The following is a 26,945-nucleotide window of genomic DNA, read 5'->3' as shown; positions in this document are numbered from 1 at the left end:
TGCCTTATAAATAAATCGACTGATGCTGTGTAATATTATTTGCTTTTCTGCTGCCATTCGCACACAACCCAATGTCAGGAGATCCTGGAATGTGCATGGTGTGTACCTGCAATTCTGGGGGGGCGGGGGGGGCGAGCGGGTACGTCTCTAGCTGCTCTCACTTCACTTAACAGTTTGTCATCATTTTTAATCCTAGGCTTTCAGAACATGGCCACACACTCACCTTATTCAAGTCCTTAGACTATCCCTACGTATCCCTTCCTCTGTCTGCATGCAGGTGGCTGCTAGCTCAGGAGAGGAAATCTTTGAAACCCAAATCACTGCCTCCATAGAAACGGATCTCAGAGAGGGAAGGGGGTGCCCAACGGAGCGGGGCCCCCTTCTACGTGCCTGGGAGCAGCTGCACTCTCTCCCTGAGTGTGTTCTAGGAGGGAGGCTGACGGGGAAGGAGGCTGACTCTGATGATCCGACACATTCAAACTTCAACGTACAAACAAACCCATGTTCCCAAGCAGAACAAATGGTTCTTGGACATTGGCCCGTGCTTTTGTGAAGCAGTGAGCACCACATCGCCACGCATCACGTAAAATAGCTGTTCTCAGACCACATCTGTGAAAAGGGGGTCACTCTGAGCACTTGACTAAAAGCTCTGTTTCCCCAAACACCTGGACCCCAGGCACATGTATGTAACAGATGGCGACCACGCTCATTTCAATTAAGTGGAAGTGTACCAGCTGGCACCAATATGAGCCTGCCCGAGAGAAGCAATAATGCATACATTTATTTAATAAGCCTATTGCCTCATGCACCATCACTCGCTTTCATCTTCTCTTTCATGTTGGCCAGCACGCGCTGCCAGCAACTCTATCTTGCTGCCAACTTCTACTGAGAATGGAAACCCTATTATAAAAGGGAGATGTCACTGTGGAACCAGCAACAAGTGGACATGCCCTATCCGGTAATCTTTAAGAAGCAAGAGTTTAAGCCCAGCCGGTGTGGCTTAGCCTTGTCCTAGGAACCAGTAGGACACGCTTTGATTCCTGGTCAGGGCACCTGCTTGGGTTGCGGGCTCCATCCCCAGTAGGGGGTGTGCAGGAGGCAGCAGATGGATGGTTCTTTCTCATCATTGATGTTTCTACTCTCACTCCCTCTCCCTTCCTCTCTGAAATCAATCCTATCTAATAAAAGAGTAATATGCAGATTGATCATCACTCCAACACACAATGTGGCTGCCCCCATGTGGACAAAGATCCTGCCCCCATGTGGACACAAGATGGCCACCACAAGATGGCCAGCAGGGGAGGGCAGTTGGGAGGGACCAGGCCTGCAAGGGAGGGCAGCTGTGGGTGATCAGGCCAGCAGGGTAAGGCAGTTGTGAGGCACCAGGCCTGCAAAGGAGGGCAGTTGTGGGCGATCAGGCCAGGAGGGGAGAGCAGTTGCGGGGGACCAGGCCTGCAAGGGAGGGCAGTTGGAGGCGATCAACCCTGCAGGGAAGGGCAGTTAGGAGTGACCAGGCCAGCAGAGGAGGAAAGTTGGGGGCAAACAGTCTGGCAGGGGAGCAGTTAGGCATCAATCAGGCTGGCAGGGGAGTGGTTAGGGGGTGATCAGGCTGGCAGGCAGAAGCGGTTAGGGGCGATCAGGAAGGCAGGCAGGCGAGCAGTTGGGAGCCAGCAGTCCTGGATTGTGAGAGGGATCCCAAATTGGAGAGGGTGCAGGCTGGGCTGAGGGCCCCCCCCCCTCCGTGCATGAATTTTGTGCACCGGGCCTCTAGTAACAATATAATAAGAAAAAATAAGAAGAAGCAAGAGTTTGGCATCAGTGACCTTCCCGGCCCCCGTTGCCACGGCCCCTTGCGCCATACCTACCATTTCCTTGAACGCGCTCTCCAGGGCCCCGATGACCAGACACTCGTGGGGAATCTTCTTCTCAGTGAAGAAGCGCGTGGGCGGGGTGCCGGGGGAGCCGGGTGCCCCCACGCCTCCGCGGAGCGAGGCGGCGCGGGTGAGCGCGCGGCCGGTGGGCGCGCCCTCGGGCTCCTCGCCCAGGCAGGCGGGCGGCAGGACGGCCGAGTTCCGCAGGATGTCCACCAGCTCCCGCAGCTGCTCGGCCACGTGGTGCTGCAGCAGGCGGGACGCCACCACCGCCGCGCCGGACCCCGCGTGGCCGTCAAACAGCGACCAGTAGTGGCAGCACACGCCTTCCGATTCCTGCCGGGAGGGGGACAGGGAGGCGTGAGAACAGCGAGGCCCCTGTCCCGAGACGCCCACGTGGCCGGGCCCACCGGGCTCAGCGCATCCGCCCGGAGGGCTGGGGTCTGCACCCATGGGGGCAAAACACGGCAAAGATGCTCAGGGAAGGGCCCCCAGGTTTGTCACTGCTGGCTCCCCCACCCTCGGGATGAAGCTCCCTGCCTCTCCACCGGGCGGAAGGGACCCAACTGATCACGCGCTCATTTGGGTCCCGGGGCCGAGATCTACTTCAGGAGATGTGTAGTTGTTTGGGGTGAAATCCCACACAGACAGACACGTGTTTAGAGGTCCAGCTTTAACCTCGAATCGGCCCTTTTTGGCAGGTTCTTCAAGGGGAAATAAATGGACTCATTTTCCCTCTTTAGGCCTTTATATTCTCTGAGAACTGCCCCCTCCTCTTTGGTCTACATCCTGAATTTTTGGAACACAGTCTTCCCTTAGACGCCCAGTCCAGTCCAGGCTTCACAATTCACATCTCCTGCCCTGCCTCCTACCTCCCCCAGTCTTCCAGCTGTCACTCAGCGTGTTTCCTCTTCCGGCCCTAATGCTGCTCACACAGCCAGGAGCAGCCCGCAGCCCCACACCTTCCATGGATTTAGTACCTGTCAGGTGATTGCTAGACAATTTCAAAATGAACGGTTTTAAAAAAGCATGTTTGAATCACACATGCCTAAGATCTTAGCTATGGGGGAAAAAAGGAGCTCAATTAAGATCTATTAAATACTGAGATAACACAGGTACGGTGCATATGACATCCACTTCTGACTGCTGGGCTTATTATCCGGCAACAGTAAATCCTGGGTTCTTTTTTAGCTGAAGCCATTAAATAAAACTTTCTTTTGGTCCATCTTATTTTTTTAATTGAACTATATTTGACATACACTAGTGTGTAAATTTAAGGTGTACAATATGTTAACTTAATACATTTATATACTGTACTATGATTACCATTATAGCAATAGTTAGCATGTCATGTAATTCTTTTTTGGGTGGTTAGAATAATTAAGATATAATCTCTTGCAAGTATAATTATTACAACACAATATTGCTTCTATATTCACTATATTGTCTATTATATCTCATTGCAAGTCTGTCCCCTTAAAGAGCATCTCTCCTACCATTGCCGGTCTATCTTATGGGGACCTATGCCATTATGCTATTTGCACCCTTTAAAACTTTTCCACTCAATTCTGTGCTAGGTGCTAAGAGATGAACTGGTTGGGTTTGTTTGTTTGTTTTTTAGTCACAAATATTTACTGAGCATTCTCTGTGTGACAGGCACAAAAAAGTAAGCAGTGGGGATAAACGACTGGATAAAAGAGATATCAGACATGGTCTAATACTAATCCAGTGGGAAAGAGAGACACCGATCAAATAATCACACAAGTAAACATCAGACCGTAATTGTGGTGAGGGCCACAAGAGGGGTCCTCGGTGCTGGGAGGCCAGCCTGCAGAGGGGCCCGGCGGAGGCGGCTTCCTGTGACATGAGGACCAGGCTGAGGGCTGCTTGGAAGGAAACAAGATAAGGAAAGGAGGGGAGAGGATGCCAGGCAGTAGCACGAGCGGGTGGACAGGTACCTAAAGAGCAAGCGTTTTGGCTCAGTGGATAGAGTGTCAGCCTGCAGACTGAAGGTCCCAGGTTCGATTTACCGGTCAAGGGCATGTACCTTGGTTGTGGGCACATCCCCAATAGGGGGTGTGCAGGAGGCAGCTGATGGATGTTTCTCTCTCATCGATGTTTCTGACTTTCTATCCCTCTCCCTTCCTCTCTGTAAAAGATCAATAAAACATATTAAAAAAAAGAGCAAGCGGAGACTGAACCATGGCCACGTGGCTGAATAAGGCAGTGAGGCAGGAAAGGAGGGGGGTGAGGCAGGAAAGGAGGGGGGTGAGGTCAGACTTGAGAAGGAGGGAGCAGCTAGACCACTCAGTCCTGCCAGGACACGAAGATTTTGCCTTTAGCCTAAGAGTAACAAAAGCCATTGGTTGAGATGGGAATGGCAACGTTGATTTATGTTTTTAAAGGATCACTCAGATGACGCTAGGAGAGTGAAAATAAGGATGCCATCCTAAGAAGACGTTTAACCTCATTCAGGCAGTGAGAAACACTTATGAACAACTAAAGTAACATAAAACAGAGGAGTAAGCCCTGTCACTCAGGGAAAAATTAAGTGGAAAGAGCAATGACTGAGGATTAGAAAAGTGGGTTCTACGGGCATCCCTGACACCAATCCCCACGTGGGAGGCAGAGCAAGGTTAGGGAGGCAGTGCGGGCACTAGCCCAGCGGCTCCCTCCAGGGCGGGCCGTCCCTGTTTACCATCTCTGTGCATGTTTTCCTAGTAAGTAAAATGCAGGTGATAGCTGTCTTATGGGGCGGGGGTATCTGGGAGGGTTAAATGGCAATTTATGTTAAGTGACCAGTTAAGCAACACAGCATACACTCTTGTGTGTGGCTGCTATCATTACATTACAATGGGATCATGGGTGAGTCATTTTCCGGGCTTTTCAGTTCTTCAGCAAAGGGAGGGGTTACCCTACAGCCGTGGTCGGCAAACTGCGGCTCACGAGCCACATGTGGCTCTTTGGCCCCTTGAGTGTGGCTCTTCCACAAAATACCACGGCCTGGGTGAGTTTATTTTGAAGAAGTGGTGTTAGAAGAAGTTTAAGTTTAAAAAATGTGGCTCTCAAAAGAAATTTCAATCGTTGTACTGTTGATATTTGGCTCTGTTGACTAAGAGTTTGCCGACCACTGACCTAGAAGATTCCAATGCTTCTACTCACTCTGAAAGTCCTGTATGTAAGAAGTATCGATCAGTGTGGGCTGCGGGTGTGGAGGAAGAAGTTGGGCCTTGAAGCCCAAATAAGTAGACTTTGGGTGATATGGTGGCCCAGGAGAGGCAAGTCCTGGGAGGCTTAGATGATGTGGCCCACTCTGGCAGATGCTTACCCGGAATCCACTCCCCCTTCTGTCTCACCACTGATTCCGTTTGGGGCAGCAATGCAGCCACTAAAATACTTCCCCAGACTCCCTTGCAGCTGTGTGGTCATGTGACCCTGTGCACTCCAGGGAGCTGCAAGGGGAAGTCTCCTGGGTACAACTTCCAGAAAAGCTACTGTTTTCCTGATAAAAAGGACAACTCAACTGGTACGGGGTTTTGCCTTTTTTTCTTCCTGCTTGGGTCACAGAAGCAACACCTGAAGGTGGAGTAACCCTCCCGTAAAAAGGGCTGAAAGCTGTAACTCTGTGGTGGGGCAGGAGGCAGGAGCCTGGCCGGGGATGCCTGGCGCGGGAGGCCACACTGCCCTGGACAGCCCACCTCGGGGCGTCCTGTCACGCGGGCTGCAGGACATGTTGACAGGCCGCTGTTAGATTCTGTAGCGAGAGCTGGGGACATGGAGAAGAGCGGACGCGCATGTTTACACAGCATCCTGGGAGCTGTGGCACGAGGGGCGGAGGGAAGCATGCAAGATGAGTAAGGCACAAGCACAGAAAGAATGAGAAGTAATCCAACAGGCAGAATAAAACGGAACCCCGGGCATCCTGGGATGGAATTCAGAGTCCGTGAATCTCTCTTTTCAAGAACTTCTGAAACTTGGCATTTCCTCCTATTATGACTGCAAGGCAATACCTATAACTCAGTTGCCAAGAGAAATAAGGCATTGTCATTCCACATGTCCTGTCATTCCACACGTCTTGACTGACTGTTGATGCTCACCGCTACCTGCAATGGTGGCAGCAGCTAGTAAAAAGCCACCTCTGGCTCTTGTCATTTGCCGCATTAGTAAAGTACATGCTGCCACATTACATCCTCACAACCTGGGAAAAGTGGCAAAAGGAAGGGAAAATCTTGCTCAGACTCGAGGCCACCGGAGTAAAACCCGCACACAGTCCTCCTGCGCCCGATTCCAGTGAAAACCCAGCGAACATGCCTGATGTGTCTGAGGAGGCTGCCGCAGGCGAGGGGTGGAGAGGGCGGCTGCCCCAGGGTCCAGGTGCAGTTACACCACCGTCATCGTGTTTCTGAAGCCTTGATTTAAACCAAAGCAGACCAGACCCCATGAAAAAATAGGCTACACTGCAATGGATCGCTACCGCATTTTGCAAAAGCAGCTCTGAAATTCTTCTGACAAGTATTCCAAGCCTTTCCTTCAACAAGGCCGAGTGCTTTGCAGTAACCACAGCAACCAGGTGACAGCACATCTGGGGGCTTTCCGTGCAGAGGACACCTGGTTGGGGGACTTCTGAGTAGGGCCGAGGGGGTCAACACTGTCCTTGTGAGAACTCCCCGGCACAGCAGTGCTATGCTAGTACACGCTGGTACAGCTCGTTTTAAAAATGCAATTAATAATTTTCACAGCTAAAACTTGTAAGGCAGTTTTTCCACAAGGACGTTTGTTTCGTACTGCGTAATCTAACACTGATGTGGGGACTAAGCACAGACCAGTGAAGTATCTCTAAAGGTGGGGTCCCACCCGTGATCCTTTTTGAAGGCCCTCCCCCCCAAACACACACCTGGGGATTGTAACGAGCAGCCAAAGTTGAGGACCCCTTGTCTCATGGAAAGGGGGCTGCTAAGCAGTCAGGAGACTCACTTTCTAGCCCCAAGTCTGCCCTGGGTTCACTGTGTGAACTCAGAGAGTCCCTTCCATTCCCCTGAACTGACCAGACGAGTGGTGTCCAAACTGTCTTCCTGGTTCTGATGTGGTGCCTTAGGAAAGAGGGAGTGAGGTGGTTGCTTAAGTGATGAGTTCCTTTGACAATTTCAACCAGAGCAGTGCAGTTTTATCAGTTATAAACACCAGGGTTTTGCCCGGCTGGTATGGCTCATCGGTAGAGCGTTGACCCAGAAACCAAAAGGTCGTTGGTTTGATTCCGGGGCAGGGCATATGCTGGGGTTGCGAGCTCGATCCCCAGTAGGGAGCATGCAGGAGGCAGCTGATCGATGATGATCCTCTCTCATCGATGTTTCTGTCTCTCTATCCCTCTTCCTTCCTCTCTCTCTCTCTCTAAAAATCAATAAAAACATACTTTAAAAAAAGAGAAAAAACACCAGGGTTTTGTGAAAGATTTTGGACAAAAAGATACAACTGTCTAAAAAACATTTCAAAGCCCTTGAACTAGATAAAACCAAGCCCATTAAGAGATTTTAAAATGTTCAGTGTCCTCTTAGGGCAAGGAACTTAAAGTGATGCACTATTGTGGGAAAGTGGGCTCTCACCACATGCTTCGACTCCAGGCCAGCCGTTAAAGTGGAAGAGACCACAGACTCACAGAGACTCCGGCGACGGGTCTAGGCACCTTCCCATCACTCACCAAGCCTTACAGCGTAGGCAATATTCTAGATGCTTCACACACGTTAGCTCCATAAGCCTTACTCCAAACCTATGAATAACCACTCTATAGGAATGGTCACTCTCCCCATTCTATAGAGGAGAAAATGAGGGACAGAGTGCACCTGCTCGAGGTCACCACCTGAGTGATGCGGCTGGGGTCAGAGTCCCTGCCCTACACCATCAACCCCTGTGAAGCTAAATACCCTACCCCACCCTCCTCCGGCCCCTGGCGAAAAGCTTGCCCTAATGCACACTGGCACTCAAATCTACTTCTCCTCTCTGCAACCTGAATTGGAACCTGGGTAATTTTTCCTAAAACACAAAATCTGAACATATTTCTTTGACCAGTCTAACAACCTGCTCAGCAGCTGGCTCCAGTCTACAAGCCCCAGTGTGCAACCTCTGACCCACTCTCTTATTCTGACTCCAAATCCCATCCACACTTGCAGCTCATCACAACCACTGCTAACCTCACCCCCTCTGCTCGATCCTCCCCGACCTCCACCCCCCGCCCCCCCGCCGGCTTAGTATTCGGCTTAAATATCATCTCCAAACTCTCACTGCACCCTGAACCCACCCTATTGCAGAATTCGTCATATTGTACGTGATTGGTCACCTGCTTGGGCAATGACAGAAAGAAAGAATATTCTGGAAAAGGGGAACTAATAGGCAATGCAGATGAAAAGAGGAGTATATGTGGTGTCAACACACGGACACACCAGGGTTATTTTAAAAGTTGGGTAACGTACGTATGGACCTTCAAGTGACTCCACACACACAGACCCCCTCTGTCCTGATGCGTCAGCACAGAAAAGCACAGGCTGCACAGCAAGACACCTGAGCTCTGGAATTTACTACGACGTGATCTTAGGCAAGTTCCTTACCTGCTCCCGACTGCTTCCTTATTTAAAGAACAAGATGAAACTAGGATATACCAGGCGTACCAGTTAATAATGAGGATTTTTTTCAATAGATGGAGTCACACATATGTTGATATATATGCGATTTGATATGTATGCTATTTTGTTGTATTGACAGCAAGCTTCAAAACTTCATATGTCAAATTTGCTGACGGTGTTAACATCATAGATATATTTACACTTAAAAATGTCGAATTTCGTGCCAAAAAAAGAGCATTTGTGGGAAGTTTTAATTCATTACTTTATTTTGAAGAAAAGTGCTGCTGAATACTTCGGGAAGCTTAAGGTGAACATGCTCCATTTCAAGATACTTGTGAACGCTGGTTTAAAGCTTTAAAAGTGATGATTTCTATGTGAAAGACAAAGACGTCCAGGTCAACCGAAAAAGTTTGAAGACCAACAATTACAAGCATTATTGGATGAAGATGTGTGTCAAACTGAAAAACAACTTGCAGAAAGATTAAACGTTGCTCAGCAAACAATTTCCGATCACTTACAAGCAATGGGAAAGATTTTAAAAGAAGGAAAATGGGTGCCACATCAACTGAATGAAAGACAAACGGAAAACCGAAAAGTCATCAGTAAAGTGTTGCTTCAACGGCACAAAAGAAAGTCTTTTTTGCATCGAATTGTGACTGGCAATGAAAAGTGGATTTATTTTGAGAATCCCAAATGCACGAAATCATGGGTTGATCCAGGTCAACCATCAACATCTACTGCAAGGCCAAATCGCTTCAGAAAGAAGACAATGCTCTGCATTTGGTGGGATCAGGAAGGTGTGGTGTATTATGAGCTTCTAAAACCAGGTGAAATCATTAATACTGATCGCTACTGACAACAAAAAATCAATTTGAACCATGCTTTGATCGTGAAACCACCAGAATGTTCCAGAAGACACGGCAAAGTAATTTTGCTTCATGATGACGCACCATCACACACTTTAAAACCAGTTAAAGACACCTTAAAAGATCTTGCTTGGGAAGTATTAACCCACTTGCTACATTCACCAGACCTTGCTCCTTCAGATTACCACGTGTTCCAATCGATGGCACACGCACTTTCTGAGCAGCATTTCAAAACGTAGGAAGAAGTGGAAAACTGGCTCTCTGAATGGTTTGCCACAAAACAAGAAAAGTTCTATTGGGATGGTATCCACAAATTACCTGAAAGATGGGGGAAATGTGTAGCTAGCGATGGACATTACTTTGAATAAAGCACTTTTGATGTTTCTCTTGAAATTATCATATTTTCTTTGATTACAAAATCCACATTATTAACCGGTACACCTAGTAGACTGTAAGGATTCACTCATTTAAGACCTGTCTCAGAGTCCCTTCTCCTATGTGCCAGGCTCTGGCTGTACACTGGGGTTATAGCAGGAAGGAGAACATCATGGTTCCCAAGCTCTAGAAGCTAACACTCTAGGTAACTACAAGTGTGTGAGGAAGGAGAAGTGCATGGTGCCACAGGAGTGGAAGATGTGTATTAAATGTGCAGACAACCATGGGTTGGGGAGGTAGGGGTGTGACCATAACGGGAAAACACGAGGGAGCAATTGTAATGCTAGAACTGCTGTATCCTGGTAGTGATTACATGAATCTACATATATGTTAAAATTCATAAACTATGCACCAAAAGAAACATACTGTATAATAATTTTTTAAACAATAAATAAAATGTATAGCACTATGTCCAGCATAGAAGAGAAACAAAAAAGGCCAGAAGCAATAGTAATTCCTTAAACTCGCTATCAAATGGCCTGGGTGGGGGAGCATGGGCAGGCAAGGGGCTTAAGGACACCCTGACCCTGGGATGCCAAGACGCGCACGTTAGCTCCTTACTTTTAACTCTGTCCAACGGGACACTCACCTTCCCCTCCCTGTGTAGCCCCTGTCACTTCCATTCTCCTTAAATTCTTTCCGACGGAAAAATCTAAGTTCAAAGTACATCTACTGAGTACCTGCTGTGTTTAATCCTCACCACACCACCATAAAATGGCGTCATTATTCCATTTTACCAATGGTTTAACGAGGGCACAGGCAGTTAAGTAACTCTCTGGTACGTGGTGATATCAAGATTAGAACCCAGTCCTTCAGATTCCAAGTTAAGGGATCTTTCCAATTTCCCAATACACACAACTTTGTGGAATTAATCTCCCTGGTTTCTGCGACTCTGCAGCCTTTAGGACCTCTGTGCTAATTTACTTGGTTGCTTACTAGTAACTGCATACATGTCCTGGGCCATGAACTAATTGCTTAAACTTCTTCGCAGTGGCCCCGGATTAATCTCTGGTACAATCAGAAAATGTCCCTGGGTCAATGGCCCAGGATGCAAAGTTCTACACCTGAAAAATCAGCCCTTTAAATTCAGAGTCACATACTCTTAACACAACAAATTTTAAAATTACTAATATTATTTTAACAATGATTTACCTTGTTTTTGCTTCAGACAGCATGAATGAAAGGTGCACTCTACTTTGAGAAAAGCATGATTGAGCCCTTTCCTGACTTACCACATAATTAAATTTGACAGCCATCACTTATGCCTCACAAAAGAATGACTTTGAAGCAGTTCCCCCAGTCGCATGGTAAATTATTTCACTTATAAACAATATAGTCTTGTTCGTAATTTACAATACATACACGCATTCCCACCTCCTTTCAGGAATACACCTGCAGCCAAATAAAGAAAAATTCCAGAAGGTGACAAATTGAGAATTGAAAGTTCACAGTTTCTCTTTTAGGATTTCTCTACAGTAGGCTCAATGTCACATTCTCCTTTCTCAAGTTCTACAAACTGCTTTTCAATAATGTTGCATATTGTCTTTTATCCTATTTTCATGATTACCTATAATGCCAGAACTTGAATTAATGAGTTATAACTGGGGAAGAGCTTCTTGAGTATTTCAATAAATATAAAACTGCTCCAAACAGAAATTTATCCACTGAACCGAGAGGGCGATAAGTCCTGCTACAAGCAGTGTGTATCCATTTTGGCTCAGGTGAAATTACAGCACAGCTAATCAAGTATGTAAAAAAACAGTAGCCTAGCCCAGCCAGTGTGGCTCAGTGGTTGAGCATCAACCTATGAACCAGGAGGTCAAGGTTGGATTCCTGGCCAGGCCACATGCCGAGCTTGCAGGCTTATTCCCTAGTAGGGGGTGTGTAAGAGGCGGCCCATCAGTGATTCTCTCTCATCATCGATGTTTCTATTTCTCTATCCTTTCCTCTCTGAAATCTATCCTATCTAATAAAAGAGTAATATGCAAATTAACCATCACTCCACTACACCCACAAGCCATGCCCACCAGCCAATCAGGAGCAAGTATGCAAATTAACCCAACCAAGATGGCTGTGACCACGGAGCGAGCAGGAGGCTTGGGTTTCCCTGGCAATGGAGGAAGCCAAGCTTTCTGCACACCCTGGTGGGCCCAGGCCTCCACTCAAGGCTACAAAGTTTCAATTATAGAAGATAAATAAATTCCAACAGAAATGGCTGCCACCATGGAGCAAGCAGGAGGCTTGGCTCTGCTCAAGGCTACAAAGTTTCAATTGTAGAAGATAAATAAATCCCAGATACCAGGGCCTCTGCTTGGGTCGCTGGGGGGCGTGGCTGGCCTGCAAACCACCACAGGCCCCTCGCCCAGGCTGCCCCACACCCCAAGGGAACCCCCACCCTGATCTGGGCACCCTTCAGGGCAAACCAGCCAGCCCCCATCTGTGCACCAGGCCTCTATCCTATCTAGTAAAAGAGTGATATGCAAATTGACCATCATTCCAACACACAAGATGACTGCCCCATGTGGTCAAAGATGGCTGCCCCAATGTGGACACAAGATGGCCAGCATGAGAGGGCAGTTGGGAAGGACCAGGCCTGCAAGAGAGGGTAGTTGTGGGCAATCAGGCCAGCAGGAGAAGGCAGTTGGGAGGGACCAGGCCTGCAAGGGAGGGCAGTTGGGGGCGATCAAGCCTGCAGGGGAGGGCAGTTAGGGATGACCAGGCTGGCAGAGGAAGGAAGTTGGGGGCAACTGGGCCCGCAGGGAAGGGCAGTTGGGGGGGACCCAGGCCTGCAGGGGAGAGCAGTTGGGGGGGGACCAGGCCTGCAGGGGAGGGCAGTTAGGGGTGACCAGGCCTGCAGGGGAGGGCAGTTAGGGGCAAATAGGCTGGCAGGGGAGCAGTTAGGCATCAATCAGGCTGGCAGGGGAGTGGATAGGGGGTGATTAGGCTGGCGGGCAAAGCGGTTAGGGGCAATCAGGAAGGCAGGCAGGCGAGCAGTTGGGAGCCAGCAGTCCTGGATTGTGAGAGGGATGTCCGACTGCCCGTTTAGGCCCGATCCTACCCAAACGGGCAGTCGGACATCCCTCGAGGGGTCCCAGATTGGAGAGGGTGCAGGCTGGGCTGAGGGACACACCTCCCCCCGCTGCCCCTGTGCACGAATTTCATGCACCGGGCCTCTAGTAAAAATATGTATTTTAAAAAATCAGTAACCTAAACTTCAGCCCTATTTGAAGCAGGAGCCACATCAACTCTGAGGATCCCACAGGGAAGACAGCCTCATAAGCCATCTGGGAGGCAATGGGGTGGCCCCTCTCCTGGCGAGCTGACAAAGAAAGGGAGATTCTAGACAAAACTTAGATGTTTCCTATGGAGTCCGGCAGAAGAGCTGAGACGGAAGGCAGGAGACACGAAAGCGAGGAATGTGGTCTGACACGTCTGTGCCAGTGTACAGAAGTGGGGACTTTGCATTCTCTAACTCACTGCACAGATCGCTAATAATTTACAACCCCCTTCCCGGATCCTCCCTCCCAGGTGAGCCCTTGCCACAATAATGCATGCAAGGCTGAGGGGCATTCAAAACAGCCAGTCAGCACGTAGGAGGAAAATTAGAAATTCTTTCATGTGTTTTCATCTAGAGCCGAAGAAATTGAGCTTTGCTAGTATTTGCCATACAGACTGACTCTGGCGCCCTCAAGTGGTAGGCTTGTCAATTTTCTCCGTGAACACGGATGCTCTCTCATACCCCTCAGCTTTGCTATATTATGACCCATAACTGGGTACCTGCTCCCCCAACTAAGTGGTTTTGTCCATGGTATTACTAAGTTTTCAACTAAGCTACCCCTCACAAATTGGAAAAGAGGTTTTTAAAAATTTTCTGCGAAGAAACTGCTGATATTAAATATGAGCAAATAAACATGCCGCAGCCGGCACTGAACTCACGTGCCAAGTCATGCCAGTCTAGTCATATCTAACACTAATAATCCTTCTAGCCAAAAGTATCCAGAATAATCATTCCAGCCAAAAGAATCTGAAATGCTCAAGGACATAGCTGAAATATGGGGTCAGACTCGCTATTGTTAACGATGAACTGTGCCTTGAGATATTCGCTAATGGGAACATGAAGTCCTGGCTTTTAGCAAGACAGTAAATGAATCACTGCGTGAAAAACACTTAGGCCAATGCCTAGCATATGATAAACACCATATAACTGTTAGCTGTTATTATTTTAAATATTGCCTTTTTATCCTCATTGCCTTTTGTTTTTAAATATGCATATAAATATGTAATTATGTACTATATGGATATACAGCAGTATAATTACATATCAACAAATGAAAAAATACATTGGGGGTACCTATTCAAAAACACAGTCTTCAAGTGATGGTTTGGAGATGGCTGCTTCAGAAATAGTTGTCTTATGAGAAAGAGTGGTGTCCTCCTGGCCGCCTGCCCTGAAGACACAAGTACTCAGCTCCTTTGACATTCTTCTTCCCTTCCTTACCCCAACCCGCCCGGTATGAAGATCACCTGAGGAGGGGCCCTCTCTATCAACAGCGTGAAAGGACTATCACAAAGGCAGACATCCACTCCGAGTGAAATCCCATGGCTGATTTCCCAAAAGGCTGAGTCTGAGCGTGGGATGCACTCACCTCCCTTTCTCACTGCAGGTAAAAGGAATTATGTACTTCTTTCCCATTGTTCCCTTTTCCCACTGGGGAAGCACAGACTTGACCTGGTATTCTGATTCCCCGCTATAAACCACTACCATATGGCTTGATTTCCATAAAGTTTCTGGCCAGTTTTCAAGGTATCACTGTGCAAAGGGTAACTCAGAATCTACAGTAACTGCTTTAAGCATTTCATCCACAGTGCTCTCAACCATCTGATCTGCACAGTAACACCAGCAGGGGGCGATAAATAAGCTGATGACAGAGCTCACAGGAGGAAAAATTTGAGCAACTTCATAAAGTCCTTCCTAGGACCCATGCTCTGCTGCTATTTGCTTAGAATCATGCCCATACTGCACAGCTTGCTTCTTTATTTTTAACCATACCTCTCTTTTTTACTAAACGATTCAAACATTTTGCTCCCCAGTGGGAAGAACCCTTAATGTCACCTACTGAAGTGAGAATGCTGCTTCCTTCTTAGGAGCTGACAACATAAAATGGAGATTCCTTTGGTTTAATTCCTCCAATATTATGAGGCAGAGGGATGTATGATAAGCTTAGCTAGTTTGGGGTTTGTTTCTTAACTGGCAATTTAGCCCCATATCTTAAAATATTAAATTAATTTCTGACAGGAAGTATAAACTTTGCAATAGTTTTGGTTTAGTTATATTATGCTTTATTCTAGACCAGCAATTCTCAACCTTTTTCATCAAATGGCATGCATAAACTAATTACTAAAATTCTGTGGCACACCAGAAAACATATCCTGTTTTTTGCCGACGTGTCCAAAATAATAGGTATAATTTTTATTCATTCATACCAGATGGCTATTGTATTCGCTGTTGTCATTTTTTTATTTGATAATCTAAGGAAAAAGAAGTCAGTGCCCCTGACTAAGTAGTCAGGTATTGTATGTTTTAAAAATTCTTTCTTTTTAAATTTTTTATTAAGTTATTATATGTGTACATATCTTACCATTGTACACATATAATAACTTAACGCCCCACTCCCATACATGCACTCACCCCCCAAGAGTTTTCCGTCCATTGGTTATGCTTATATGCATGCATACAAGTCCTTCGGTTGATCTCTTATCTCCCCCACCTCGCCCTAACCTTCCCCCTGTAATTTGACAGTCTGTTTAATGCTTTACTGTCTCTGTATCTATCTTTTTGTTCATCAGTTTATAATGTTCTTTATTATCCATAAATGAGTGAGATCTTGTGGTATTTTTCTTTCATTGACTGGCATATTTCACTTAGCATAATGTTCTCCAATTCCATCCAGGTTGCTGCAAATGATGAGAATTCCTTCTTTTTTATGGCAGCATAGTATTCCATTGTGTAGATGTACCACCGTTTTCTGATCCAGTCATCTGCTGACGGGCACCTAGGCTATTTCCAAATCTTAGCTATTGTAAATTGTGCTGCTATGAACATAGGGGTGCATATATCCTTTCTGATTGGTGCTTCTAGTTTCTTTGGATATATTCCCAGGAGTGGGATTACTGGGTCAAATGGGAGTTCCATTTTCAGTTTTTGTTTTTTTTTCCTATTTTCAGTTTTTTAAGGAAACTCCATACTGTTCTCCACAGTGGCTGCACCAGTCTGCATTCCCACCAGCAGTGCACGAGGGCTCCTTTTTCTCCGCATCCTCGCCAACACTTGTCGTTTGTTGATGATAGCCATTCTGACAGGTGTGAGATGGTACCACATTGTCGTTTTGATTTGCATCTCTCGGATAATTAGTGACTTTGAGCATGTTTTCATGTGTCTCTTGGCCTTCCTTATGTCTTCTTTTGAAAAGATTCTATTTAGGTTCGTTGCCCATTTTTTTATTGGATCATTTATCTTCCTTTTCTTAAGTTGCATAAGCTGCCTGTAGATGTTGGAGATTAAACCTTTATCAGTGATAACATTTGCAAATATGTTTTCCCATAGAGTGGGCTTTCTTGTTGTTTTGTTGATCGTTTCTTTTGCTGTAAAAAAGCTTTTAATTTTGATGTAGTCCCATTTGTTAATTTTCTCTTTAGCTTCTATTGCCCTAGGGGCAGTGTCAGTGAAGAAGTTCTTTCGGCATATGTCTGAGATTTTGTTGCCTGTGGATTCGTCTAGTATTTTTATGGTTTCCCGTCTTATGTTTAAGTCCTGTATCCATTTTGAGTTTATTTTTGTGTATGGTGTAAGTTGGTGATCTAGTTTCATTTTTTTGCATGTATCTGTCCAATTTCCCCAACACCATTTATTGAAGAGACTGTCTTGCGCACACCAGTTGAAAATCATTGTTCTTGACTGATAAATTAGCTCAGGGATGTAAGCAAACTAATACTTTATACCTCAACGACTTCTCCCTAAATTAATTTACAATAAATATAAATGTGAAATAATAATGAAGTGCAGCTGCAAACTCCACTATTCTGAGCAGTTTTCCTATTTTTAACTAATTTAATTCTAACAACCCTAAAATAGAAACTATTATTCCCAATTTACAGATGAGGAAATGCAGCCACGGTGAGATCAAGTAACTTACACAGGTAACTCATCTCATGAGTGGCACAGCTGGGATTCAAACTCAAGACACTCATTCAATCAGATGGCTTTTTCTTTTTGCCATGATTTTATGCAAAGATCGATAATTTAGCAAGACAAAATTACCTATAAGGACAGGATGATGATCAACAATTTCTTTTCAATTCTCTTATTCACCCGAGTCAGTAAGAGCTGTTGTCCAGTTGCTGAGTTGACAGGGTACACTACTAAATAACTCCTAAATTAAATGAGAAATCATAGCCCTGGCTGGTATTGCTCAGTGATTAGAGCATTGGCCCATGGACTAAAGGGCACATACCTGGGTTGCAGGTTCAATCCCTGGATCAGGTCAGATGCGTGCGGGAGGCAATCAATTGATGTGTCTCTCTCACATCAATATTTTTCTTTTCCTCTCTCTTTCTGTCTCTCTCCCTCCCTCCCTTCCACTCTCTCTAAAAATCAATGGAAAAAAATATTCTTGACTGAAATTAACTAAAAAAGGGAGAGAAATCGCAATGGAAATGAGAAAATATTTAGTGTCATATGATACTGAACATTAGGAGTTACTCTTCCTTTACTTCAGATTTTTCCAAAGACATTTTTCCGGCACACTTTCCAATTGCTAATGAATAAAGAGGCAGCATGTTACAAGTTCAGACTCTGAGGTTGGAGTACCTGGGTTGAAATTAGGCTCCACACTTTCCAGGTCTGTGCCTCAGTTTCCTCATCAGAAAAATAAAAAAAATATTTCCTCTGGCAATATTCTTCTAACCTAAAGCTCTAGGGCAGTGGTCGGCAAACTGCAGCTCGCGAGCCACATGCGGCTCTTTGGCCCCTTGAGTGTGGCTCTTCCACAAAATACCACACCCCGGACGAATCTATTTTGAAGAAGTGGCGTTAGAAGAAGTTTAAGTTTAAAAAATTTGGCTCTCAAAAGAAATTTCAATCATTGTACTGTTGATATTTGGCTCTGTTGACTAATGAGCTTGCTGACCACTGCTCTAGGGAAATCCGGTTACAAGTGAAGCAGGGAGAAAGTTCTATTTCCTTTGCCTTCACGCTTGCTACAGTGGGGAAATCTACTGTGGAACCAAGTCTTAGTTGTGTTCTCAGCTACTGCATACATCTTGGTCAAACCTAATCTTCTGAGTAAACCAACACCCACCGAGGAGAGAACTGTCAAGTTACTCTCACTGCCACCGACCTGGCAATTCCTGGTTGTAAAGTCATCCTTCTTAACCACGGGTGAGAGTTTCAGTCTCTGGAATTCAGGGTTTTCAGAGAAACCACTGGACTCTGGCTTCAAAGAATCTAAGTCAATAAATAGAAAGGTTATGTTCTTTTCACATGCCCAGAACAAAGACCCTGATTAAGAGGGAAATTTAGAGTAATAAACACAATGAGAGAAATAAAAGGCCGCTCCTATTGTTTCTGTAGAGCTGACATCATTGCAGGAAGCAGACTGCCCAACGCGGGCCAAGTATCCCAGGAGTCCTGCCGCTGTGGAGCCACAGCAACCCGCACTTCGCGTCCTGGGGGTGAACGTCCTTGCAGAAAACAGAGGAAAAGAATAGCAAATCTTCCCTCTAGAGAGTGGAAATAGACCCTCCTCGTTTCCCTGGCACTTCTCCCCATCCCAACCGGATCCTATCTGCCTAGAATTCCCACAGTGCAGTCCTAGCCTCTGCTGAGAAAGATAATCAGCTTTCCTCTCCCCTGCCGACGAACTTGGCCACGACGGGACACCGCCATCTCCTGTTATTGTAATTAGACACTGAACTAATAGATACTGAAACCACATACTTTGATGTGTTTTGACTAAATTACACAACATGAGGGTGCTCCTAAGGAAACAGACTTGGAATGCATGTGTCCACCGCCTAGTCTTAAGCCCCAAACAATCTGTTCCAAACAGGGAGTCGGATGTGGGGGAAAGTGTTCTGGTGTTGCCACAATGCCCTATTCTCCCACCCACACTCCTACCTTAAGGGCAAGAACTTTCCTTTCTCCATGACAGTGGATATTCCACTGTATTTATAACTTACAAAGTAACTCCCCCAGATAAGTGTAGTATTCATCTGTCACCATACATAACCTATATATATAAAAGCCTAAGCAACCGGCCAACCAGACACGCACTGACCACCAGGGGGCAGACGCTCAATGTAGGAGCGGACACCACCGGCATGGAAACATGGAACAGACTGATGAATCTCAGAGGGAAGGGGGGAGAGTACAGTAGGGCAGGAAGAGATTAACCAAAGATCTTATAAACTTACTAGAGGCCTGGTGCATGGATTTGTGCACCGTTGGGGTCCCTAGGCCTGGCCTGTGGGAATTGGGCCGAAACTGGCAGTCTGACATCCCCCAAGGGGTCCCAGATTGCGAGAGGCACAGGCCAGGCCGAGGGACCTCACAGGTGCACAAATCCATGCACTGGGCCTCTAGTTATTTCAATATTACTGACTATATTCCCTCTGCAGTAATTTACATTCCATGACCATTTGTAACTGCAATTTTGTACTTCTTAATCTCTTCACCCAGCCCCCCAAACCCATGCCCATCTGACAACCACCAGTTTGTTCTTTGTATCTATGAGTTTGTTTGATTATTTATTTTGGTTTTTAGATTCCACATATAAGTGAAATCATATGGTCTTAGTCTTTGTCTGACTTATTTCCCTTAGAATATTACCCTCTAGGTCCATCTGTGTTGTTGCAAATGGTAAAAGTTCATTATTTTTTATGGCCAAGTAATATTCCATTGTATACATGTACCACCACTTTTTTAAATCAAATCATCTACAGATAGACACTTAGGTTGCTACCATACCTTGGTTAATGCATATGAAATGTCCTTCTCTGTCTCTTGGTATAGCCTTAGTTTTAAAGTCTACTTTGTCTGAAATAAGTATTGTTACCTGCACTTTTTAAAAATCCATTCACATTTAAAGTAATTATTGATAGCTATGTAGTCATTGCCATTTAATTATTCACACTGTTGATCTTTCTGTTTCCCCCTCTTCTTCTTGTTAAAGATGTCCCTTAACATTTCTTGTAATACTAGTTTGGTGGTGGTGAACTCTTCTAGCTTTTTCCTGTTTGGGAAGGACAGGAACTCCTTAACACTAGGTTTATAAGATGCCCTCAAGAGTGAACTCATCTGGTGTCCTTTTCTTTATCTCATCCCTAGAATGAGGTACTTGAGAACTGAAAAGCAAAGTTCTTAGAAAAGCTATGCTTGCACTTGAGGCTGGCAATCATCATGATAAATGAAGACTCCTTAAAACCTCTCAAATCAAAGGAAAGAAAACCGAGGAGTGGTGATTAGTTCCCACAAATCTTGGGAGGCAGGCAGGAGGCTGTTAGGGATAAAGTGTTACTCAGCAAGTGAACAGGATCTTTCCTAAGGGACAATCTTATGAAGGTGTCTTTTGGGAATACTAGCATTTTATTTATTTATTTTTTATTTAAATATGTATTTTTTTATAGATTTCAGAGTGGAAGGGAGAGAGAGAGATAGAAACATCAATGATAAGAGAGAATCATTGATTGGCTGCCTCTTGCACACCCCCTACTGGGCGGGGGGGATTGAGCTCACAACCCAGGCATGTGTCCTTGGCCTGAATCGAACCTGGGACCCTTCAGTCCACAGGCCGACGCACTATCCACTGAGCCAAACCGGCTAGGGTGGGAATACCAGCATTTTAGATTCTCTTCCTTCCTAGCTACCCACCCTATGGCCCCAAACAAAGAATCAGAGGCATGGAGATGTTAAGAGGCTTGCAACATTATCCACTGCACTGGTATCTATTTCCAACCTGCCTGCTGTGGGCTTACGGTTCTTCACACAGAAACCACCCACCGTGACCCAGGCACAGGGAGAGTTCCCCTGGCCTGTCACAGAAAACATCCTTCTCTCCTTCATATCCACTGCAGATGTTTCACAACTTCATTTCACTGATTATATCTCTACCCTCGAAATTTAAAAAGAAACTGGATCCATTACTGAGTATTTTGTGAAGGAGAATACAATAACTCAACCATGTTTCCTTGCATTTCTTCAGGCGAAAACACTAGAGTACAGAACACTTTTAAGCGCTTTTACTTGTATCCCTTTTACGTTTTATGAAATCTTCCAAACATTGCTCCTTTAGTTCTTGACCTTTTCCTTATATGTAGATGGAACCTGAAATGACTTTGTTTTCTTTCTTATAAGTCAAGAGCTGCTGCTGAGTGCTCAGCCAGATACAGAGAAACAGCACTCCTCCCGTAAGGGCCTCACGGAAGCCAGGAGAGGCAGAATGTAATGTATGTTATTGTATCCACCAAGTTTTTTTTTTTTGTGTGTGTGTGTGTTTTAAGTTTTGTTTTCACACAGGAAGATTAATTTGACTTCTTTGGCTAAAAGACTTCTCTATGAATTGGCATAAGAGATGGCTTACAGTTGTCTTAAAATCTTTACACCAATTAATAATTATCTGCAGTAAGAAAAATATCATCTTATTGCTATCCAGTTACTTCTATGGCCACTCAATATAAGAAATGTCATTGAACAGAAAGTCACACTTCTAGAGAATCCCTCCATCACTGATGTTCCTAGCGTATAAAAAACTCCTATGGTAATTCCTTTTTTCAGTGTGAATGTAACGTTACTTTACAGAAAAGTTTGTTTCCTTCAATAGCCACTAAAAAGGTGGTCTTATAGATGAAAGAACTCTGTGTAAATGTTTATTTTTACTTTACTAAGTTTATTGGGGATGAGGAGATCAAGAAAGCAGGGAGACATGAATCACACCGTGTAGAAGAAGCCCATGCATCTTTCTGCAGCCTTCATGCCTGTCAACCCTGTTTGCAAATGAAGTAATGGTGCTGTTATTTATCCTGTGGTCCCATTTCTTACTGAGAGAATCTGCCCCCTTTTCAACCTTGTTGTTCTGATGTCTCTGTGGCCGAGGGCATAGTTACTTCCCTTCCACTCCCACTCTCTTGTTGGAACTTCTTTGAATTTGCAACTCCTGAAATCTAAACCTCCCTACTCTTGCTCCTGAGTTCCAGAGCAGTATTTCTAACGTCTTACAAAAACACTTCCAACCTAGGAAGTTAGAATATTCCAAACTCAAGTCACTTCTGCCCACCCCTCACCTTTAAACCTGTACCGGCTCCAGGGTCCACATTCAAGGACCAACATCCAGGAGCTGGAACCTGGCATCTCCTACTCTTCCCTGCCCGAGCAGTAGGTCATCAGGGCACCTCAACTGTCTCTCTCACATCATCTCTTCTGAGCCTTCCCTTGCTCTGATCACTGCCTTATTCCAAGCTGCCATCATTTCTCAGCCAGGTTTCTGTTTGAGGCAGACTCCTGGGTGTCCCAGCCTCTAGCCGGCTCCCCTAACCTTCTGCAGCGAGCTTCCCACCGCCATCACTGTCTTGTCCACTATGCCCTTGTCTAAAGTCATTTGTTAAAACTCCAGCTCACTGGGGCATTAAATGGCTCTTGTATGTGAAATCTGCTTGCTGTTTCTGCGTCATCACGCTCCAAGCGACTACCCATGCTCCAGCACACTAGAGACATGCCCCACGTGTTCTGACACCAGCCTGTCTTTGCACATGCGTGTTCCCTGTCAGAAACTCCTCTCTCTTTTACCGGCTTGGTTAATTCCTAATTCACGTTTCTCAAATGTCACTTTCTCTAGGAAGCCTTCCATAACCCAACCTCTCCCCTCTCCTCCGAGGTTTCCCGAACCACCAGTGCCCAACCTGACTTAGGCTTCCATACCATTTCAACGCTTCATCTTTCTCCTAAAACTCACTCCTCTGTAGTCCTGCTGCTTATTGCCTCTTTCTGCCTCCTCCGCTCAGCTGTAGGAACTGTACTGAGTTTATTGCCTATCCCCAAGCCTAGCATGCAGACTCAGTGCTCAATACATGTTTGTTGAATGAGGAAATAGATTCAGCCCTGGCCGGTATTGCTAAGTGGTTAGAACTTTGGTCTTCATACAGCTCCTGAGTTCCAGAACAGTATTTCTAACCTGGAGGGGTGCGCGTGTGGGAGGCAACCAGTGATGTGTCTCTCACATAGATGTTTATCTCTCTCTCCTCCTTCCCTTCCTTCCACTTTCTCTGAAAAACAGCAGGGGGGCAGGGGGATATATCCTCAGGTGAGGATTAACAACAAACAAACAAAAAGGAGATGGATTCATGGGGGAGGAGGAGGGGTAGACTCACGTTACTTGTCTCCTATGGATGTTTTCTTGCTTGGGGCCCTATGTCATTACCCTTTCCTAAGCATCGCCATATCTGAGTTAAGGGATGTCCTTAGATGAGAAAAATCACTGGCCTCATTAAGCAGTGTATCCAGTGTCCTTTGCTAATAAATTGTTCATTCAGAGTGGAAGCCAAAGTCCTGATAACGGGCCGTTCAGGTCCTGCCAGGGCACCTCACTCCACTCTCATGACCTTTCTGACAACTCTCTCTGCTCCAGCCACACGAGTCTCCTGCTGGTGCTTTAAAAGGCCAGGCCACCCCTCTCTCAGGGTCTTCGCAATGATCTGGAATGCAACTGATAGTCTCCATGGGCCACTCTGTTTCCTAACTCTGAGCTGAAGTAACACTATCAAAATAAGTCAGTACTTTTATTCCTTAAACGTAAATGCATCGAGACACTTTCTTAGTCTACGAAGAGAATCCTAGATCCTTTGCAATCCTGTAGACATTTCGATACAAAAATTCTATACAAGATTGTCAAAATAAGTAGTCACATTTGGGTCATCCATTCGATGTCTCTCCTCTGCAGTACTATAGGACCTGCTGATGGACACAGTGCCCATTGTTCCCTATCTTTTCCTGAATTTTCTTCTAAATTTTCGGAGGATGACTGCTTTCTCCTTCTGAAACTGGAGGGAGGAGAAATGCTCTGTGGTTTGTCTGCAGGGCCGCCCCATGGGATGCAAGGGCTCTGGGCCAAGTAAAACAAATGCTAATTTGTGTAGGGAGCGGTTATAGGGTTAAGCCTCGGACTGACCTGCTGGCCAAGTCGCAAACAAGTCCCAGCTTGGAGGGCGCAGCCCTCTAAGCATAATTAAGCTTGATCTTGTGACTGCTCCCTAGATCTTTCCCGGGTAGCTAGTGGGCTGTGGGAGGTGCAGCAAGTGCTGCCAAAACAAGTGAAACTTATAAGAACATTGTAAATTACCTTGTTTACCTCTGACTATAAAATAAAGATCAGCTTGCAGTCTGGATCTGTTCTGTGGCCTCAGCCAGGCACAGAAGATCCACCTAGACCCAGCTTATTCTCTTTGTCTGTCTTTTCTTCATCCTTCACCAGCCCTCCCTCAGGCTCGCCCAATCCTTGGCTGCGCTGGCGCAGCCCAAATTTGCAATAGGTTCGGGCACAGGCTCCAGCTGGACAACTCCAAGGGACAGGAAAGGGGAGAAAGGGGCATGATCATAGCAGGGCTGCGAGTCAATGGCAACAGTTATTTCCACCCCTTGTGAGCGGCTGCCAAACTAGCTTCTTCACAAAAACCTTGTAGTGGCTCCCTTAAAACCATCAAATGTTCTACATACTAATTCTTGCAATAAAATCTATGTATGATTTGGGTATTTTATTTACTTTAAAGGTTAAAAACCTACACACCACTTCTTCATAGAAATGTCGCCTTCAGCTCTGACTGGTAGCCTGAGCAGAGACTCCCCACTTCACTAACCCTGGGGACCGCCTTTCTCCTGTCCGTGACAGACTGCATTCAGCTGGAACCGGTGTGTGTGTGTGTGTGTGTGTGTGTGTGTGTGTGTGTGTGTGTGTGTGTTCCCCTCCCCGAGACCTGGGGGCAGAGCGGGGTCTTACCGCATTCTCCTTCAGTTGCAGCCCCTCCCCATTGGGAAGGGAGGACCGCCTCTTGGTGGAGTTCCTGTTGGGGGTGGAGGCAATGGGCCCCGCTTTCTTCTTCACGGTGAGTACCTCGCAGCTGGCCTGGTCTTCGTTGTGCGTGCTCTTCCCGGCATTGATAACCCTGAGAAGAAGCCAGGAGAGCTGGTCAGACAGAGTGATTTTGGGAAAAGCTGAGGGTTTAGTCTCCAGAGTCAGCCAGGGCGTCTCCACACCTGGCCCCAAACTCACGCCCCGCTTAATGCAAAGGACCTCTGTAAACTGAGTAAACTGATTTTTAAAAAACAAATTATAGTCTGGCCGGTATGGCTCAGTGGTTGAGCTGTTGACCTATGAACCAGGAGGACACAGTTCGATTCCCGGTCAGGGCACATGTCCAGGTTGCGGGCTCGATCCCCAGTGTGGGGAGTGCAGGAGGCAGCCGATCAATGTTTCTCTCTCATCATTGATATTTCTCTCTCTCCCTCTCCCTTCTTCTCTGAAATCAATAAAAATATATATTCAAAAAAATAAAAAATAAAAACGGATTCTATTAGCACACACGAACACATTAACAAAGCACTGTCCTGATGCAGCTCACCTTCTTAGGTGTCTGACAGATGTGATCAACCCCCCACTGATCCATTAGAGTCAAAGCAGAAAAGATAATCACTCTTTTGGCAAAAACAAGACAGATAGATCTGGGAAGATGGCTCAGGGAATTCTGTTGCATTTCTCCAAGTGATAAAAAAACACCACCACCATCAATCTTATCAAAGACCAAGGCAGTCCTTGACAGCACGCTGTAAAGTCCAGGGAAACAGAGAACCACAGTTCACTATCGCCCTCCTCACGTCCCCTCTACACACAGAGAAGTGAGTGGATCAAAGGTTTACTCTTTAAATTATTGTTACCCCTCCACCTTTCCTCCTGGAGACTCCTCATCACCGTGCATCACCGCGCCAGGCTTCAGGATGCTGATGTGTACACGTGGCCACATCATGCTATCACGGCATGTTGACACTCTTTGGCCTAATTACTAAATGTGCTAAGCATAGGAATGCTTTCCAAAAGCATGCTTCATTACCCACATGCCTTCTGTGTCAGGTGACTGCGGACGGAGCACTGCGTTCAGTGCCATTTTCTTATTGAGTAACTAAGCAGCTGCTACACTGGATTTCCCCAAAGAGCTCTCCTTGATGTGCCAGTGGCTGTTCCCTTTCCGAAACTTCAACAGTGTCACAGTGTGACAGTGTGGAGGATACAGAACTCAGTGGCAAGGGAAGAGAAGATGCTCTTTTTGAAGGTAAGATCATGGAAATCCCCTCTGTAAGTGTGGTGTGTACACTGCTCTATTAATCTGGCTGTACTCCTTCCCAACAACTACAAGACAACTGTTTTCAAACAACTTTCTAACTTTTAAATTCTGCAATAATTACAGATGCAGAGAAAATTGCAAAAACAGCACTATATAGATGTACCCTTCACCCAACTTCCTCCAGGGGTAACATTTTACATAGCTACAGTACGATATCAAAACAAGCCACTGACTCACACAAAACTCAACCAGACTGCAGATCTCATTCAAATTTCACATTTATACAAAATGGTCTTGAGTTTTGAAAACTGTATACATCTCCATAAGCCAACACACACACACACACACACACACACACACACACACACACACACACACCACAACCAAATGGGAAACGGAGAGCAAATTGAGATGTGAGTGCCGCAAGACCTAAGGGAGCAGGGCTCAAGCACTCTTCTGCCGAACCTTGGGGTTCGATGGAGGTGTCTTATACATTTTAACATTTACTTTAAATTTCTTTTTTTACATGTATAAGCATTTTGGGGGGAAAGGCAATAATTCAAAAGTTCATTCCCATCTGTTACATGTGAACAGATATATGTGCCGGTTTATATACTGTTGGCAGCCTTGGCATATTCTATCTTTCTTCTTTCATTGACCAGTATCACTTGACTGAAAGGAGAGCTGTTTTGCAATTATAGTCTCCCCCGCTCCCCAATATTCATGAATTTTGCGACCTTGGATTCAACCAACCCTGAATCGAAAACAGTATTTTCAAT

The 26,945-nt window shown here is 45.8% G+C and overlaps 1 protein-coding gene across 1 annotated transcript in view; it reads right to left on the bottom strand.

Moving 5' to 3' along the window:
* The window catches only part of PPM1H (protein phosphatase, Mg2+/Mn2+ dependent 1H), a 240,002-nt gene that overhangs the window by 123,084 nt on the left and 89,973 nt on the right, over positions 1-26,945 (bottom strand). The window contains exons 2-3 of the mRNA XM_054718908.1: positions 24,828-24,993; positions 1,866-2,207 (exon numbers count right to left, since the gene is read on the bottom strand). Of these exons, the coding sequence (XP_054574883.1) occupies positions 1,866-2,207; positions 24,828-24,993 (508 nt within the window). The remainder of the gene's footprint in view (positions 1-1,865; positions 2,208-24,827; positions 24,994-26,945) is intronic.

Source organism: Eptesicus fuscus, chromosome 7, assembly GCF_027574615.1.
Source record: "Eptesicus fuscus isolate TK198812 chromosome 7, DD_ASM_mEF_20220401, whole genome shotgun sequence".
Taxonomy (NCBI): domain Eukaryota; kingdom Metazoa; phylum Chordata; class Mammalia; order Chiroptera; family Vespertilionidae; genus Eptesicus; species Eptesicus fuscus.
Note: the sequence above shows the minus strand (reverse complement) of the source record. Positions and strands in the feature narration are given on the sequence as shown.